This window comes from Lampris incognitus, chromosome 18 (assembly GCF_029633865.1).
Source record: "Lampris incognitus isolate fLamInc1 chromosome 18, fLamInc1.hap2, whole genome shotgun sequence".
Lineage (NCBI taxonomy): Eukaryota > Metazoa > Chordata > Actinopteri > Lampriformes > Lampridae > Lampris > Lampris incognitus.
The window spans coordinates 5263393-5283613 of NC_079228.1; the positions used below are offsets into that span (position 1 = coordinate 5263393).

The following is a 20221-nucleotide window of genomic DNA, read 5'->3' on the forward strand; positions in this document are numbered from 1 at the left end:
CCGGAGGCCTGGGAGTTTGAAGGTCCTGCACAGTATCTTAACATTCCTAGGACTGCATTCTTCTGGATAGAGACCTCAGATGTTGTTCCTGGAATCTGCTGGAGCAAATCTCCCAGTTTGGGGGTCACAGCCCCTAGTGCTCCTATTACCACCAGGACTATTGTGGATTTCTCCTTCCACATCTGAACTAGTTCTTCCTTCAGCCCTTGGTATTTCTCCAGCTTCTCATTCTCTTTCTTCCTTATGTCTCCATCGCTCGGGACTGCTACATCCATCACTACTGCTGTCTTCTGTTCCTTGTCGACCACCACAATGTCTGGTTGGTTAGCCAGCACCTGCTTATCAGTCTGGAACCTGAAGCCCCACAGGATCTTAGCTCTTCTACTCTCAACCACCTTTAGTGGTGTCTCCCATTTGGACTTAAGGACTTCCAGTCTTTATTCAGGACAGATGTTTGTGTACACTATCCCAGCCACTTGGTTATGCCTTTCAGTGTATGCTTTCCCAGCTGGGATTTTACAGCCTGCTACTGAGTGCTGGACTTTCTCAGGGGCATCTTTGCACAGCCGGCATCTTGGGTCTTGTCTGGTGTGGTAGACCCCTGCCTTAATCGATCTGGTGCTGAGTGCCTGTTCTTGTGCTGCTATGATCACAGCCTCTGTGCTGTCCTTCAGTCCAGCCTTTTATAGCCACTGGTGGGATTTATCTATCAGTCACATCTTCTATCTGTCAGTGGTACATCCCATGGAGGTGCTTAGTCTTCCATGATACCTCCTCTTCTTCCTCCCCACTCTCTGTCTTCTGCTGCCTGAGGTACTCCCTCAGCAGTTCTTCCTGAGGACCCTCTTTCTGATATACTTGTGGATGTTCCTTGTTTCATCCTGGATAGTGGCTCTGACACTCACTAACCCTCAGCCCCTATCTTTTCAGTTATCATACAGTTTCAGGTTGCTGGACTTTGGGTGGAACCCTCTGTGTATTGTGAGGAGTTTCCGTGCCCTGATATCTATGGCCTTTACTTCTTCCTTTGGCCAGTTTATTAATCCAGCTGTGTATCTGATGACTGGTAGGGCATATGTGTTGGCTAGGATCACATCTTTCCCATGAGCTGGCTTCTCAGGACCTGCCTCACTCTCTTTGGGTATTTTGTTGTAGCTGACCTCCTTGCTGCCTCCTAGTGGTTTCCACTTGCCTGTGGAATACCCAGGTACTTGTAACTGACCTGTATGTCTGTTATCCTGCCATCTGGTAATTCAACCCCTTCAGTCCTAACCACCTTTCCTCTTTTCGCCCCGATTCAACTGCACTTACCAAGTCCGAATGGCATCTCGATGTCGTTGCTATAGATCCTGGTGAGGTGGATCAGCGGCTCAGTGTCTCGCTCATTCCTGGCATACAGCCTGATGTCAAGTCGACTCAATTGTATTTGTATAGCCCATTATAACAAGTCACAAGTTTGCCTCAGTGGGCTTTATAGTAACACAACATCCTGTTCCTCGCATGGGATGAGGAACAACTCCCTAAAAAAAATAATAAAACCTTAAACAGGGGGAAACCTCAGGGAGAGCAACAGAGGAGGGATCTCTCTCCGGAGACGGACAGACGTGCAATGGATGTTGTGTTTACACAATTTACACAATACAACATTGAAAGAGGGTAACAGAATTATAATGGAATTATAAAATATATGAAGAATATGATGAGGAGGATGCCAAGCAGCATCCAGACGCCACCAGAACAGCCCAGGACCTGAGCCATGCGAACACTAGCACCATGTACAAAAAAAAAAAAAAATCTTGTCATCCGTGTATAGGAGGTGGCAGATGGTAACTCCATTTCTGAACCTGTATCCATATCCACTCTTTGTGATGATCTGACCGAGGGGCTTCAGGCCTATGCAGAACAGCAGCGGGGATAGTGCATCACCTTGATATATGCCACATGTGATGGTTACCTGTGTGATTGTCTTTGAGCTGGCCTCTAGTGTCGTTTTCCACTGCTGCATTGAGTTCTGGATGAAGGCTATTAGCATCCTGTTGGCTTCGAATAGTGCCAAACACTCCAGTAACCATGTGTGGGGCATTGAATCGTAGACTTTCTTGTCGTCAATCCAGGCTGTGGTCAGGTTGGTCTTGTCTTAAAGTATTGGGTGACTGCTCTATCAACCAGTAGCTGATGCTTTGAGCCTCAGGTGTTGTTCCCAATTCCTTCCTGAGTTTCGCTCATGTATTGACTCATGTGCCCTTTCAGCTTAGCTTCTATGGTGCCTAACAAGATCTTCCATGTTGTGGAGAGGCAGGTTATCGGCTGGCAGTGTGAATGTGTTTGTACCTTTGTTGGGATCCTTCAATATCAGCATTGTTCTCCCCTGTATTAGCCAGTTAGGAATCTGGATGATTTTGCTGCTTGTTTGATGAGCACCTTCCCTACCACTAAGGTTTTATTTAATGGAGTTGTACAGTTTTGAAAGTTTACTCAGCATGTTTAAATATCGGAGTGTCTGCACACAGCCCGGTAGTTTGTCACTGTACTGTGGTCCACTACATGTATCAGATTTCCATGTCACTGCTGGAGCCGAGTGAAGCCTTGTTACAGAGATAGAGCCTGATAGCCATCTCCCTCCCACCGTACCGGATACAAACTGAGATAAAGAGAGAGGGGTAAAAGCAACCACAGCGTTCCCTGAAAGAGTTCTCTACCTCACACAGAGCAGGGTAGAGAACTCTGATATTACGAGATTAAGATATACTTATTAATTCATGTGGGGAAATCGTCCTGTGCTTTTATCCCATCCTAGCTGTGTAGCTTGAAGCAGTGGCAGCCGCAGTGTAGCGCCCCGGGACCAACTCCAGTTCTTCTTCCCTATTACCTTGCTCAGGGGCACAGGCAGGCGTATTAACCCCAACATGCATGTGTTTGGGAGGAAACTGGAGCACCCGGTGGAAACCCACACAGACACGGGGAGAACATCTAAGCCTCACACAGAAAGGACCTGGGATGGCCTAGGGTTCGAACCAAGGACCTTCTTGCTGTGAGGCAACAGTGCCAGTGTTTACCCTGTCAGCTCACCCCTCTGTTCTTCCTCCCTGTCCATATGCCTCTTTTTTTACCTCTATACTTCCAACCAAATGTCTTAGTTTCCTCTGTTTTTAGTTCCCCCTGCCCTATCAGCTTTCGAAACCCTTCTCGGCTACATTCCTTATTAAAATGTCTGCTTCTTATTGACCTTTGTTTTGTGTCTCTCTCCACCTCTCTAATTCCTTTTCTTTGTTCATTAGAGGCCGTTAGAGGTGTGGCAGAAGCCATGCATATTTTAAGGGAAAAACTATGTTTTTTAAGTGTTCGTTACTTTGATTTCTCTGTTCTGCAAACCCACTTACTAAAGAGACTGACGTGAATTGAAAACCTCACATGAAACACTGTATACGATGGGGTGGGCAGTCTTGTCCAGAAAGGCTCAGCGTGGGTGAAGGTTTTTGTTCCAACCAAGCAGTTACACACCTGATCCCACTAATCCACCAGTATCTTTGCTGGGGACCTTGATTAGGAGACAACGGTGTGTAACTGCTTGGCTGGAACAGAAACCTTCACCCACACCGGCCCTTTCTGGATAAGATTGCCCACCCCTGAGAGCCTCCTCACATCACCCTGGTCCTAGGATTTTTTACAGATTAAAACTTCTTAAAAGCCATGTTTTGCTGACTATATGAAGTGGTGTCGTCAACTCTTTTTTTTTTAAGTTGCGCTATTGTTGACATTCTGCTTCCGGTATGGGATGATGGCTGGGGGAATTCTCGTTTGCAGCGGCTTGACCCAGTGCCGGTGTGGGAAGATGGCGGCGCGAATTCACATTTATGGCGGCCTCTCCCAATACCGTCCATGCAGTGTCTTTGTCCACGTCTGCATCTGAGTTTTGTCTTCGTTTGATGGCTTGGAGAGCTGGCATTGGATCGGTTGGGAGAGCTTGGTCTGCTTCGTCCGGTGGGCCCAGGGACCACGGCCCTGCCTGGAACTGTGCTCGAGGGGGAAACACCAAGAGCGGTCTGACAGGACACGGAAGCGGGGCAGGCTAAGCTAACTGCTAGCCCATGCAGACCGGCGGTTCTGACAGTCATCCTGGCTGGTGTTCTTCTCCTGGACAGTGATTTTTTTTTCTGTTTGGATATGTGTGTTAGTTTGGATGTGTGTGTTAGTTTGGATGTGTGTGTTAGTTTGGATGTGTGTGTTAGTTTGGATGTGTGTGTAAGTTTGGATGTGTGTTAGTTTGGATGTGTGTTAGTTTGGATGTGTGTTAGTTTGGATGTGTGTGTTACTTTGGATGTGTGTTACTTTGGATATGTGTGTTAGTTTGGATGTGTGTGTTAGTTTGGATGTGTGTGTTAGTTTGGATATGTGTGTTAGTTTGGATGTGTGTGTTAGTGTGGATATGTGTGTTAGTTTGGATATGTGTGTTAGTTTGGATGTGTGTGTTGGTGTGGATGTGTGTGTTAGTGTGGATGTGTGTGTTAGTTTGGATGTGTGTTAGTTTGGATGTGTGTTACTTTGGATATGTGTGTTAGTTGGGATATGTGTGTTAGTTTGGATGTGTGTCTTAGTTGGGATATGTGTGTTAGTGTGGATATGTGTGTGTTAGTTGGGATGTGTGTGTTAGTGTGGATATGTGTGTGTTAGTTGGGATGTGTGTGTTAGTGTGGATATGTGTGTGTTAGTGTGGATATGTGTGTGTTAGTGTGGATATGTGTGTGTTAGTTTGGATGTGTGTGTTAGTGGGGATGTGTGTGTTAGTGTGGATGTGTGTGTTAGTGTGGATATGTGTGTGTTAGTGTGGATATGTGTGTGTTAGTGTGGATGTGTGTTCTTGTAGGTTTTGGATGTGTTGTTGTCTTTGTGTTGTACTGCTGGGGGAAAGGGCATTTGGTGTCATGTCATGTGTGCAGGTGCACCAAGGGGGATGACCAAGTGTCCTGTCTCCCCACATCATAACACACAGCAGGGATTTGCCGGAGTAGCCGTGTTTCAGTAAACTCTCCCTGGAAACAACGTTATTTAAGTTGAGTTGGCTGTCAAAGTTGTGGTGTCTGTACAGCCACAAATCCCAGCCATCATGTTGAGGTTTCCAGAAGCTTCTCTGACAGAGCACCGTGTGCATCACATAAACCCATCTGAACCAGCAGACCTCGCTTGCTGAAGCCTCGCAATCACCAAATGCTTTGTAGATCATGTCAAATACAGGTCACTCACTGGCTGCTGTCAACCCTGTCTGGAGAAGCGTCCGTATGTCCCTCCAACCCGGGCCCGTTTGACTGTACTCAGCATACTGACTTTCATGTGAATAATAAATGAAGCTTGGTGAAGGTCTACTCATTAAGTCTGGTTTTGTCCCAACACTAAAAGGACATTGGACGCCGTGGCACGCTAGGCCCGCCACACCGATAGTGAAGCAGAACCTGGAATCATGTTTGTGTTTCTGCTTAATCAATTCCCAAGGTTTTCCTGCTCTCTTTTTCTCAATCCCCTGTACCCCGCTCATTTTTCATTAATCCTCTGTCATGATGTGTTTCCAGGCCCCGGACCCCCGGCGGACCAGACTGTGGTCATTAATCCTCTGTCATCATGTGTTTCCAGGCCCCGGACCCCCGGCGGACCAGACTATGGTCATTAAGGAGTTCCGTTACCTCTCTCAAAAGTTGTTTGTGTCGGTATCGGTCTTTGCTGGGCTGGGAATCCTTTTGGGAATAGTTTGCCTCACCTTCAACATCTACAACAGCAACGTCAGGTACGCTGAAGCACACCTCCACCTCTCCTTCCACCTTTCTGCTCACAAGGCTTCAGGAAGTTTGCTGGGTACAACACAGGCCTGCTCAAAACACACGCTGTTTTTCTTATCAATGTTAACGCACCCTAACGTTACGTTTCCTCTGGCTGATCAGAACACACCAGGCTCATCATGGTCGTATCGACTCGGAAGCAGATCTGAAGCATATTCAGATCTCGGCTCAAAGAGCTGATGCTGATTTGGGCGGCACAGTGGGTAGCGCTGTCGCCTCACAGCAAGAAGGTCCTGGGTTCAAATCCCGGGGCTGTCCAACCTTGGGGGTTGTCCTCTGTGTGGAGTTTGCATGTTCTCCCCATGTCTGTGGGGGGTTTCTCCGGGTGCTCCGGTTTCCCCCACCATCAAAAAGACATGCATGTTAGGGTTAATACTCCTGTCTGTGTCCCTGACTGAGGCATGACAAGACAAACTGGAGGTGGTCCCCGGGCACTGCACGGCGGCTGCCCACTGCTGCTAGCTACACAGCTAGCTACATAGCTAGCTACACAGCTAGCTACACAGCTAGCATGGGTGAAATGCAGAGAAAACATTTGCCCCCACGGGGATCAGTAAAGTATCTCAATCAAAAATATTGTTTTGTATTCCTGGCAGGCAGCTAATATTCTGAACAATCTGGTGTGTGTCTGATAGACAAGAGCTTTGTGTGTAGAAGTGTAAGTTTGGCAGTAGGAAGTAAATTAATAAATAAATAAAGGCTTTGACAAACCGATACATCTTGGTGAATGTGTGTGTGTATGCACTTGAATTGGTGTGTGGATTTAGCTTTTTAGTTTTTGATGTGTGATGTGTAGGTGCATATGTTTGTATATATTTATACGTGTGTGTATATATTAACATGTTTGTGTGTATATAAACCTAGCACAAAAGTAAGGAAATGTGTGTTTGGTAGATTATATCTTTGGTGTAACGATGCTTCTTGGCAATACATCTTCTATCAGGCAGCTGATGGGCAGCAGCACCTGGGTACCAGAAGCTCAGAACAAGAGTCAACAGCAGCAGCAAGATAAGCTGTTTGGCGGCTTTGCAGAGAAGATTTGACAAATGTGACATGGGTGCAGCCCACATACTCAGCTCTGCTGCTCATCCCACTAATGCAGGTTCCTTACACATGTGGCGCCATTTAAAAGGCACATAAACAGGCTTTCCAACGGTGGAAGATTTACTGCCAAGAAGCGTTGTTACAACAAAGACATACTCTACCAAACACACATTTCCTTACTTTTTGTGCTAAGTATATTTGCGCGTGTGTGTGTGTGTGTCTGTGTGTGTGTGTTTATACATGTGTGACAGGTACATTCAGAACTCGCAGCCCTACCTGAACAACATGACAGCAGTGGGCTGCATGATGGCGCTGGCTGCTGTGTTCCCTCTGGGCATCGATGGTCTTCACGTCCACAGGAAGCAGTTTCCTGTCATCTGCCAGGTACACTGAAGACTGAGCTTTTCACAATGCACTCATGTGTCCAAAGAGAGAAATCGTTGTAAACACACACTGAAGCTTTTTTTGGTAAACACTAAAAAAAGAACGAGGGGTAGCTATCCTAATCTCAATTCCAAACAGTCATTTGTAAAGGATGCCGTTAAACACAGAAGTATATGTCTGCTAGGTTTCATATCCAGCTTACACTGTTACACTGTCAATTCTCCACCATGCATCAATGTACAGTATATACTCATCTCATCTTCAGCCGCTCCTCCGGGGTGGGGTCGCGGTGGCAGCAAGCTAAGTAGGGCACTCCAGACTTCCCTCTCCCCAGCAACGCCCTCCAGCTCCTCCTGGGGGATCCCAAGGCGTTCCCAGGCCAGATTGGACATGTAGTCCCTCCAACGAGTTCAGGGTCTACCCCGGGGTCTCCTCCCAGTTGGCTGTGCCCGGTAAACCTCCAAAGGAAGGCGCCCAGGAGGCATCCTGATCAGATGCCTGAACCACCTCAACTGGCTCCTTTCTACGCAAAGGAGCACAGCTCTACTCCGAGCTCCTCACCCTATCTCTAAGGCTGAGTCCAGACACCCTACGGAGGAAACTCATTTCAGCCCCTTGTATCTGCGAGCTCACCCATTTGGTCACTACCCAAAGCTCATGACCATAGGTGGGGGTTGGAACGAAGATTGACTGGTGAATTGAGAGCTTTGCCTTCCGGCTCAGCTCCCTCTTCACCACAACATCCGCATTACCCCCCCCCCCCCCAAAAAAAAGATTTCATTTTAACTGCATTAAGGGCAAACAATATCATTTGGGTATTTTAGCCGAGTACAGTGAGTACAGAAGTGACAGGAACCTTGGAAGGGGTTATCTTCATCTCCGAGGTCACTTTCAAAAACCTGTATAACTCTAACAGGGCTTTATGAAGGGGATGTTATTAACCTGATGACTTATTAATCTGCTGACGCATGAAGTGTTTAATTTCCTTCTTTCCTTTTCTTCCCTGCTAGTTTCGCCTGTGGTTGCTGGGACTGGGTTTCAGTCTTGCGTATGGCAGCATGTTTACCAAGATCTGGTGGGTTCACACTGTCTTCACGAAGAAGGATGAGAAGAGGGATAAGAGGAAGGTAAATGAAAAGGAGAGGGGATTTGAGGCAGGGAATTTGCCCTCTAGGAGTGTAAGGCTGACTGCACCAAGCCCTTCTTGGAGGCTCGGGGGGGGAGGCCTCTACTTACTCATCATCATCTTCAAGGGCACCCTGCATAGCTTGACGTGATGTATTCCCCTGTGGAGCATTAGCATTTTCTGTTGACTCTTGCTACCCTTCTTCTGCATGTTTCCTTCTGAGAGATAGCTGGCCCTGCTGCTTGCCCTTGAGCAGTGTTGAGGGTCTGTTTGTTCCGCGGTCTGACTGGTGAACCATTCCAATTAGCGTCAGCAGCGAGGGTCCTCCACCAATCAGAATCCTGCTTCTAAAGCCCATCCAGCCAACCCACTCTGGTCTTTTATATTGGATGAAGAGATAAGGGCCCACTTCTGAGACATCATGTCTTAAAGGGTACAGCTGTGAGGAAAGAGGAGCAGTACTTTTAAGCAAGGAGGTAAAGCCCATTACTGAATATTTATGAAGATTCTTAGCAGGAGGCCGAGACGTTCTAGGCAGATTACATTATATCATATTATATTATTGAGCGTGATGGCAAAACCGATTGGCTCACTGTGACTGGCACTTAATGCCCATGCTGCAGAGCCGCAGCGGAGCAGCCTCCTCTCTGGAAAGGCAGGAGAGACGCTTCGGCATTAAAAATGAAGATGTTCTGCTGAAGCTGTCTGATGCCTCAGCCGTGGTGTGTGGTGCTGTGATTGCAGGTAATATCTTCTCCAGCAGGGAAATGTTGATTCTTATCGCGAGCAAAAGCCTTCTCATGGAAGGTTTCCTAATTAAACGGATTAGTGCACTTCTGAAATGGCCGAGAGTTGTAGAAACTTGAGACATGGCTTCTTTCTAAAGGTGACGTGGGTGAGTGGTATTCAGCTGTGTACAATCTTATTTGCTCGCCATGTTATAAACATCCCCAGGGTGTGAGATGCTGAGTGAATTTGACAGTAAGATAAAGATAGGGGGCGTCTGGGTGGCTTGGCGGTCTATTCTGTTGCTGCCGGCTTGGTCAGGTGTCCCTACAGATACAATTGGCCATGTCTGCGGGTGGGAAGCCAGATGTGGGTATGTGTCCTGGTCGCTGCACTAGAGCCTCCTCTGGTCACACAGGGCGCCTGTTCAGGGGGGAATAGCATGATCCTCCCACACGCTACGTCTCCCTGGTGAAACTCCTCATTGTCAGGTGAAAAGAAGCGGCTGGTGACTCCACATGCATGGGAGGAGACATGTGGTAGTCTGCAGCCCTCCCCAGATCGGTAGAGGAGGTGGAGCAGCGACCGGGACGGCTCGGAAAAGTGGGGTAATTGGCTGGGTGCCACTGGTGAGAAAAGGGGGGGGAATTAAATAAATAAATAAATAAATAAGATAGCTACTGTTTATAAATGTAATTGTCTTGCTCATCATCTTCAGTGTGCTGAATGAACAGTTTGTAGGGAGGCTTTAGTGATGTTGTTGTGTGTCCCCCTGCAGAGGGATCACCACACAGCTGTGATTCTTCTACGTGATGAAGGAACAGTTTGTAGGGAGGCTTTAGTGATGTTGTTGTGTGTCCACCTGCAGAGGGATCACCACACAGCTGTGATTCTTCTACGTGATGAAGGAACAGTTTGTAGGGAGGCTTTAGTGATGTTGTTGTGTGTCCCCCTGCACAGGGATCACCACACAGCTGTGATTCTTCTACGTGATGAAGGAACAGTTTGTAGGGAGGCTTTAGTGATGTTGTTGTGTGTCCCCCTGCAGAGGGATCACCACACAGCTGTGATTCTTCTACGTGATGAAGGAACAGTTTGTAGGGAGGCTTTAGTGATGTTGTTGTGTGTCCCCCTGCAGAGGGATCACCACACAGCTGTGATTCTTCTACGTGATGAAGGAACAGTTTGTAGGGAGGCTTTAGTGATGTTGTTGTGTGTCCCCCTGCAGAGGGATCACCACACAGCTGTGATTCTTCTACGTGATGAAGGAACAGTTTGTAGGGAGGCTTTAGTGATGTTGTTGTTTGTCCCCCTGCACAAGGATCACCACACAGCTGTGATTCTTCTATGTGATGAAGGAACAGTTTGTAGGGAGGCTTTAGTGATGTTGTTGTGTGTCCCCCTGCACAAGGATCACCACACAGCTGTGATTCTTCTATGTGATGAAGGAACAGTTTGTAGGGAGGCTTTAGTGATGTTGTTGTTTGTCCCCCTGCACAAGGATCACCACACAGCTGTGATTCTTCTACGTGATGAAGGAACAGTTTGTAGGGAGGCTTTAGTGATGTTGTTGTGTGTCCCCCTGCAGAGGGATCACCACACAGCTGTGATTCTTCTACGTGATGAAGGAACAGTTTGTAGGGAGGCTTTAGTGATGTTGTTGTGTGTCCCCCTGCAGAGGGATCACCACACAGCTGTGATTCTTCTACGTGATGAAGGAACAGTTTGTAGGGAGGCTTTAGTGATGTTGTTGTGTGTCCCCCTGCAGAGGGATCACCACACAGCTGTGATTCTTCTACGTGATGAAGGAACAGTTTGTAGGGAGGCTTTAGTGATGTTGTTGTGTGTCCCCCTGCAGAGGGATCACCACACAGCTGTGATTCTTCTACGTGATGAAGGAACAGCTTGTAGGGAGGCTTTAGTGATGTTGTTGTGTGTCCCCCTGCAGAGGGATCACCACACAGCTGTGATTCTTCTACGTGATGAAGGAACAGTTTGTAGGGAGGCTTTAGTGATGTTGTTGTTTGTCCCCCTGCACAAGGATCACCACACAGCTGTGATTCTTCTACGTGATGAAGGAACAGTTTGTAGGGAGGCTTTAGTGATGTTGTTGTGTGTCCCCCTGCACAAGGATCACCACACAGCTGTGATTCTTCTATGTGATGAAGGAACAGTTTGTAGGGAGGCTTTAGTGATGTTGTTGTTTGTCCCCCTGCACAGGGATCACCACACAGCTGTGATTCTTCTACGTGATGAAGGAACAGTTTGTAGGGAGGCTTTAGTGATGTTGTTGTGTGTCCCCCTGCACAAGGATCACCACACAGCTGTGATTCTTCTATGTGATGAAGGAACAGTTTGTAGGGAGGCTTTAGTGATGTTGTTGTTTGTCCCCCTGCACAAGGATCACCACACAGCTGTGATTCTTCTACGTGATGAAGGAACAGTTTGTAGGGAGGCTTTAGTGATGTTGTTGTGTGTCCCCCTGCAGAGGGATCACCACACAGCTGTGATTCTTCTACGTGATGAAGGAACAGTTTGTAGGGAGACTTTAGTGATGTTGTTGTTTGTCCCCCTGCACAAGGATCACCACACAGCTGTGATTCTTCTATGTGATGAAGGAACAGTTTGTAGGGAGGCTTTAGTGATGTTGTTGTGTGTCCACCTGCAGAGGGATCACCACACAGCTGTGATTCTTCTACGTGATGAAGGAACAGTTTGTAGGGAGGCTTTAGTGATGTTGTTGTGTGTCCCCCTGCAGAGGGATCACCACACAGCTGTGATTCTTCTATGTGATGAAGGAACAGTTTGTAGGGAGGCTTTAGTGATGTTGTTGTGTGTCCCCCTGCAGAGGGATCACCACACAGCTGTGATTCTTCTACGTGATGAATGAACAGTTTGTAGGGAGGCTTTAGTGATGTTGTTGTGTGTCCACCTGCAGAGGGATCACCACACAGCTGTGATTCTTCTACGTGATGAAGGAACAGTTTGTAGGGAGGCTTTAGTGATGTTGTTGTGTGTCCACCTGCAGAGGGATCACCACACAGCTGTGATTCTTCTACGTGATGAAGGAACAGTTTGTAGGGAGGCTTTAGTGATGTTGTTGTGTGTCCCCCTGCAGAGGGATCACCACACAGCTGTGATTCTTCTACGTGATGAAGGAACAGTTTGTAGGGAGGCTTTAGTGATGTTGTTGTTTGTCCCCCTGCACAGGGATCACCACACAGCTGTGATTCTTCTACGTGATGAAGGAACAGTTTGTAGGGAGGCTTTAGTGATGTTGTTGTGTGTCCACCTGCAGAGGGATCACCACACAGCTGTGATTCTTCTACGTGATGAAGGAACAGTTTGTAGGGAGGCTTTAGTGATGTTGTTGTGTGTCCACCTGCAGAGGGATCACCACACAGCTGTGATTCTTCTACGTGATGAAGGAACAGTTTGTAGGGAGGCTTTAGTGATGTTGTTGTGTGTCCCCCTGCAGAGGGATCACCACACAGCTGTGATTCTTCTACGTGATGAAGGAACAGTTTGTAGGGAGGCTTTAGTGATGTTGTTGTGTGTCCACCTGCAGAGGGATCACCACACAGCTGTGATTCTTCTACGTGATGAAGGAACAGTTTGTAGGGAGGCTTTAGTGATGTTGTTGTGTGTCCCCCTGCAGAGGGATCACCACACAGCTGTGATTCTTCTATGTGATGAAGGAACAGTTTGTAGGGAGGCTTTAGTGATGTTGTTGTGTGTCCCCCTGCAGAGGGATCACCACACAGCTGTGATTCTTCTACGTGATGAAGGAACAGTTTGTAGGGAGGCTTTAGTGATGTTGTTGTGTGTCCACCTGCAGAGGGATCACCACACAGCTGTGATTCTTCTACGTGATGAAGGAACAGTTTGTAGGGAGGCTTTAGTGATGTTGTTGTGTGTCCCCCTGCAGAGGGATCACCACACAGCTGTGATTCTTCTACGTGATGAATGAACAGTTTGTAGGGAGGCTTTAGTGATGTTGTTGTGTGTCCACCTGCAGAGGGATCACCACACAGCTGTGATTCTTCTACGTGATGAAGGAACAGTTTGTAGGGAGGCTTTAGTGATGTTGTTGTGTGTCCCCCTGCAGAGGGATCACCACACAGCTGTGATTCTTCTATGTGATGAAGGAACAGTTTGTAGGGAGGCTTTAGTGATGTTGTTGTGTGTCCACCTGCAGAGGGATCACCACACAGCTGTGATTCTTCTACGTGATGAAGGAACAGTTTGTAGGGAGGCTTTAGTGATGTTGTTGTGTGTCCACCTGCAGAGGGATCACCACACAGCTGTGATTCTTCTACGTGATGAAGGAACAGTTTGTAGGGAGGCTTTAGTGATGTTGTTGTGTGTCCACCTGCAGAGGGATCACCACACAGCTGTGATTCTTCTACGTGATGAAGGAACAGTTTGTAGGGAGGCTTTAGTGATGTTGTTGTGTGTCCACCTGCAGAGGGATCACCACACAGCTGTGATTCTTCTACGTGATGAAGGAACAGTTTGTAGGGAGGCTTTAGTGATGTTGTTGTGTGTCCCCCTGCAGAGGGATCACCACACAGCTGTGATTCTTCTATGTGATGAAGGAACAGTTTGTAGGGAGGCTTTAGTGATGTTGTTGTGTGTCCACCTGCAGAGGGATCACCACACAGCTGTGATTCTTCTACGTGATGAAGGAACAGTTTGTAGGGAGGCTTTAGTGATGTTGTTGTGTGTCCACCTGCACAGGGATCACCACACAGCTGTGATTCTTCTACGTGATGAATGAACAGTTTGTAGGGAGGCTTTAGTGATGTTGTTGTGTGTCCACCTGCAGAGGGATCACCACACAGCTGTGATTCTTCTACGTGATGAAGGAACAGTTTGTAGGGAGGCTTTAGTGATGTTGTTGTGTGTCCACCTGCAGAGGGATCACCACACAGCTGTGATTCTTCTACGTGATGAATGAACAGTTTGTAGGGAGGCTTTAGTGATGTTGTTGTGTGTCCACCTGCAGAGGGATCAGCGCACAGCTGTGATTCTTCTATGTGATGAAGGAACAGTTTGTAGGGAGGCTTTAGTGATGTTGTTGTGTGTCCCCCTGCACAGGGATCACCACACAGCTGTGATTCTTCTATGTGATGAAGGAACAGTTTGTAGGGAGGCTTTAGTGATGTTGTTGTGTGTCCCCCTGCACAGGGATCACCACACAGCTGTGATTCTTCTACGTGATGAAGGAACAGTTTGTAGGGAGGCTTTAGTGATGTTGTTGTGTGTCCACCTGCAGAGGGATCACCACACAGCTGTGATTCTTCTACGTGATGAAGGAACAGTTTGTAGGGAGGCTTTAGTGATGTTGTTGTGTGTCCCCCTGCAGAGGGATCACCACACAGCTGTGATTCTTCTATGTGATGAAGGAACAGTTTGTAGGGAGGCTTTAGTGATGTTGTTGTGTGTCCCCCTGCACAGGGATCACCACACAGCTGTGATTCTTCTACGTGATGAATGAACAGTTTGTAGGGAGGCTTTAGTGATGTTGTTGTGTGTCCCCCTGCAGAGGGATCACCACACAGCTGTGATTCTTCTACGTGATGAAGGAACAGTTTGTAGGGAGGCTTTAGTGATGTTGTTGTGTGTCCATCTGCAGAGGGATCAGCGCACAGCTGTGATTCTTCTACGTGATGAAGGAACAGTTTGTAGGGAGGCTTTAGTGATGTTGTTGTGTGTCCACCTGCAGAGGAATCACCACACAGCTGTGATTCTTCTACGTGATGAAGGAACAGTTTGTAGGGAGGCTTTAGTGATGTTGTTGTGTGTCCACCTGCAGAGGGATCACCACACAGCTGTTAGACAATGATGCGTCTGTTTTTAAACTGGCTCCAAGCTTTCACTGCCGCACCGAAGTTAAATTTATCTGGGGGGGGGGGGGGGGCCTCGATGGTTCTGTTCAGCAGAGTGTTAAGTGTAGCTGTGGTCATGCTGCTGTGCAGCCTGGTTTTAGCCCTCTTCAGTGCACTGAAGGCACGCTCACACTCCGCCATGCTACCTGGAATGACACTCAGCCAGGTCTTCCTGGAGCTTGGTCAGCCTGCTCCCAGGTCGCATGCCCTCTCTCATCGATTGAACCACTGCCATCTTGGCCTTCATCTTTCTGTCGATCTGCTGGAGGTTGATGCTCTCCTGCTGAAAGCACCTGCTCAGTGAAGACAGGCGTGGCAGCAGATCACAGAGCAGGTAGAGAGTGGCCAGGGTGTTGTATTTGCGCAGCCAGCAGTGTTCTTGTTCTCATTGTGGAGAGTCATGAGCGCCGCAGGGAGGTTCCTATAGAGTGACTTGCATGCCTGGTCATGACTCAGCCCCTGGGTATCTTTTGCTTCCTTTAAGGTATTCTGGGCCAAATCCGTAAGCTCCTGAAAGAGAGAAACATTTTCTTGCAGTCCGACATCTAATCAGATTCAGAATCATGTTGGAATCTCAGACATGTAATATCATTTAGCATAAAATATCAAAATATGTGTTAATTGAAGGGGCAAGAGAACAGTGTGTCATTTTTAATCACAATATTTATGATTTTTAATTCGGTAAACTGCAGAAAATTTATCTCAGCAAATAAACAAAACAAAGTGGCGAGACAGCCAGTGTATTTATCCCTATAAAATTATTGATGCATAAAAAAGAAACAAACCTGTATTTGGTGGAGTCTGGCCATCCGGCAGGCCGAGTAGGCAAAGAACCTGAAGAGTTCACCCAGATGTGGCTTGAAGTGGTTCTTTATGGATGGAACCCTCTCCCCTGCCTGCCCCACAGCCAGTGCCAGTGGGTGGCATATGCAGTGGATCGCCGTCATGAGAGGGTTTTCCTTGTGCAGGAGCACCGCCACTCCATTCTTGCACCCTAAGCAGTACAACAAAAATTAATGTTTTGTGGCATTTTTTGCTTCAGAACAACCATAATTTTAAAACAAATTCCTGGTCAACATTATGACTAAAACAATATTTTTTTAATATATATATAAATTTGAATTATGTTACCAGTCATCACTGGCAGCTCCATCACTGCCGAAGCCCGTCACCTTCTTGATGGAGCTATTCTTCTCCTGGAGCCAGGCCTTCAGAGCTGCAGCAGTTGTGTCCGCAGTGCCATCTTGCAGTGGGACTACCTTGGCAAAGGTGCTTTTGGCTTGGCCGTTGGAGTCAACCAGCCTGAACAGAGATGTATCTGTAAGAGACCTTGCATTGGCAATTATGGCATAGCTGTTCCCCGTGTTAAAAAAAAGGTAATGACACACCTTGTGAGCAGCACCAACTCCTTATTGGTGGTGATGTCTGTTGTCTCATCACACATGAGCCCCACGAACTGTGATGCTGTCATCTCTGCCTCATAGTCCAATTGGATCTGATGAGCCAAAACCTAATAGAACACATCATTAATGTTGTGATTCCTATTTAAATCAATTATTAATATAGAATGTAATGTAAATGTAAGTTATTTTAACTATCTTTTTGACATTATACCTGTAGCATCCCCTGCAGAATCCTCCTACTCCTGTAACTTGCATTCCCACCCTGCTGTAGGTGGGCTAGAACCTCACAACCAAGGTGGTCCTTTGCAAAGTCCAGGAATGAGGAGAATTTAGTGGTGTGGGCCACTTCCTCCTTTGCCAGCCAGTAGAGGGTCTCCATGGCCTTTTTTATGGCATCGTGGTGCAGTGACACCTGAGAGGTAGAAGATTCATAATGAATAAATAAATAAACAAAACAAGAATGTGGTATGTCTCATCAGAGAAAGCAGTACTTTTTAAGCCTCACCTGGAATTGGAAGCCTTGCTCGACTCCACCATCCCTCTCAGATGCCAGCTGCTGCATTTCTTTGCGCTAAGCTTTCTTGTGCTGCTCTGTTTTCATATGGTGGGAACAGATGACATCCCTCCTGAGGGTGTAGACGGGATCCTTTGGCCAGCAATGCTCCCCATTACGCTGCTTGTGTTGGTGGGATTTGCATACCCTACTGAGCATCCCCACCACATTGCCGGACTCGCCACTGGTCTCCAACAGCCAAGGGAACTCCTGTTTTCCATGCTGGATCCCAACCAACCCTGTGCTTGTTAGAGCTATAAATAAGATAAGAATATATCCTTTCAATTGAAAATGTTGGAAATGTTGAACATTTTTTTATATCTGACATGGTAAAAACAGGTAAACTAACCAGGGCTATACACAAGTCCAGTACAGTAAAAGACAACCTATTGAACCTAGGGAAGTACACTAATTTTGTCCAAGATAGAACTATAAATAAGATGCAGGGCTTGACAATAAGGTATTTCTGTCTAATGTTATCCTGCTAGCTGGCAAATTAATTGAATTTGACTGTCATTTATTCATCACACAAATCTACCTCTCTGGGTGCAGGAACATGTCGTCTGGTTTAACGTTAGAGTTACCATTCATGAGTTTGTTGGACTTCGACGCCGGAGTTTTGGGTCATTGAACTGCACCCCTGCATTGAGGTAGTGGAGCCGATGTTCTCTATGACGTCAGCCTTCCCCAACCACACAAACCCGTCCTAGTGACGGGGCACGTTCAGCACCGCGGAACAAAGCTGCCTGTAACATTTAGCTAGAAAACATGACTCACCTTGTGAAGGTTGACGGCCTCCTTCCTTTGTCAGCCTCCACCGTCTCACTGTGTGTGACAAACTGCCCAGTGCTGCTGCTAGGTGACGCCGACGGTGGCGCTAACATCCCGTTAGCAGTCACGGTATCCTCGGCTTGGGCTCCGGGACCAGGCCGCCCTGCCACCGGCAGCGTCACTGGCACCGCAGCGTCACTGCCACCGGCAGCGTCGCTGGCACCGGCAGCGTCACTGCCACCGGCAGCGTCGCTGGCACCGCAGCTTCACTGGCACCGCAGCGTCACTGGCACCGGCAGCGTCACTGGCACCGGCAGCGTCGCTGGCACCGGCAGCGTCACTGGCACCGCAGCTTCACTGGCACCGGCAGCGTCACTGGCACCGGCAGCGTCACTTACTCCTGATTTCTCACAGTTTAGTGGCCAATCGATCTCTATTTTAGTTCAAACACCCACCCTCGTACTGCATGCGTTCGCCAGCTGCACCTCGCCTGCCGGCAGTCTGGAAGGGGTCGCCTCAGTCGCGTGGCGAGGCGCCTCCAGGCCGAACCACTGCCGCCGCCCCCACCACACCACACCACACACACGCATTCACGTGACGAACACAAGCCGACTCCGCCCTCCCTCCCGAAGACAGCGCTGCCAATGATTGCTGCTTCAACGAGTCCCGCCATAGTCGGATCTGATGAGACCGGGGTGCGAACCCCGGTCCCCAGTGGGCAACTGCATCGACACAAAGCCGACGCTTAGACCGCTACACCACCGCGGACCCTTTACATGATATGTACTCAGCTCAGCGTCTGAGATTATTTGGTTGTTTGTGTCTTTCCACTTTCTATGTTTTCACATTTGCGGAAAGAATGGTGGGGGGGGGGCACAAGGTGGCGCTGGCGCGTCGTCATAGTGGCGCTGCGCCTCTATACCATTATTTAGGGACAACCCTGCACAGGCCACGTGAAATGTCCCATCTCACTAAAGGACAAAAGGCTTTTTGCCCACTGCTTGTTTGGTGGACCCCCCCCCCCCCCCCCCACACGGCCCCGGTGCCTCTCGCACCATCACAACGCCGTGTTCTGCAAGCACACTGGACACGACAGAGATAGTGACGCATCTTCTGCTTCTTTTTTTTTTTTGCTCAGGTTCAGACTAGTCTATTTATGGCACAGCAAATCCCTCCCTCACACAGTCAGAGAGGATTTGGGCCTTTTTTTATCCCCTTTCACCGTCACACTGAAGTGCCCATTGTGCCCCCCCTCCCCCCCTCTGTTTCCCAGCAGCACCTGGAGCCGTGGAAGCTCTACGCTACGGTGGGGGTGTTGCTCGGCATCGACGTCCTGTCCCTCGTGATCTGGCAGATTTTGGATCCGCTGCACATCACAGTCGAGGTACAGCAGGTTCCTCCAAACCACTCACCCCCTCTCTGGTTGTTTAGTTTACCCAGGGTGCACCAGTGCTCTGACCAGCAGGGGGTGTTTAAATGCACACAACAGAGGAGAAGGATGAGGAGACACTGATTTTACTGGTATGGTTTGGTCCAAATGAATATGATTTTGTCCTGTAATTCTTGCTTGTGGAGTTATGGTGTGTGTGTGTGTGTGTGGGTGTGTGTGTGTGTGTGTGTGTGTGTGTGTGTGTGTGTGATCATCAGCACCTAAAAGACAGAGGTAATCTGTCAGATGAGTGCCGGCCTCCCAAGCCACCCAACAACCTTCACAGCAGAAGGGCAACAGCTGGCCACTGTTCCTGCCTTCAAATACCTGGGAAGCATGCTATCTGACACCTGCACAATGGATCATGCCTCAACGCCTTTTGGTCGACTAGACCAGGGGTAGACAATCTTGTCCAGAAAGGGCTGGTGTGGGTGCAGGTTTTTGTTCCAACCAAGCAGTTCCACGCCACACACATGTCCTAATCAAGTTCCTCGGCAAAGACTCTACTGGTTGATGAGCGGGATTCAGGTGTGTAACTGCTTGGTTGGAACAAAAACCTTCACCCACACCGGCCCTTTCTGGATAAGACTGCCCACCCCTGGGAAGGTTTTCCAGAACAGCAACCTCAGTCTCCACAGCAAGGTGCTTGTTTACAGAGCAGTGTCCATGTGAGATGTCTCCAGAGGATCCTCGGCATTACTTTGGAGGACAGAGTGCCACACACAGAGGTGTTGGAGCGGGCAGGCAGCTGCAGCGTGGAGTCTACCCTAAACCACCATCAACTCAGGTGGCTTGATGGGCATGTCATTCACACACCCAGCCAACGATCCCACGTAAAGTCCTCTACGGCCAACTACACCTTGGTCAACGCAGCACTGCTGGTGGGCAGAAGAAGAGGTTCAAAGACCAAATGAAGACCACACTGAAAAGATGCCGGATCAACCCCTCTTCTCTGGAGGAACTTGCCTCCTGCCGCACCACCTGGCGCTCTCACGTCTCACAGGGAGGGAATGACGTATATGGAAAACCAGCGCACACAACACCGTGTAGCAAAGCATGTGAAGAG

General features: G+C 48.3%; 1 protein-coding gene across 1 annotated transcript in view; it reads left to right on the forward strand.

Annotated features, from left to right (window-relative positions):
* gabbr1b (gamma-aminobutyric acid (GABA) B receptor, 1b) overlaps positions 1–20221 on the forward strand; it is an 86581-nt gene that overhangs the window by 52984 nt on the left and 13376 nt on the right. The window contains exons 10-13 of the mRNA XM_056298649.1: positions 5626–5776; positions 7124–7256; positions 8267–8383; positions 19003–19110. Of these exons, the coding sequence (XP_056154624.1) occupies positions 5626–5776; positions 7124–7256; positions 8267–8383; positions 19003–19110 (509 nt within the window). The remainder of the gene's footprint in view (positions 1–5625; positions 5777–7123; positions 7257–8266; positions 8384–19002; positions 19111–20221) is intronic.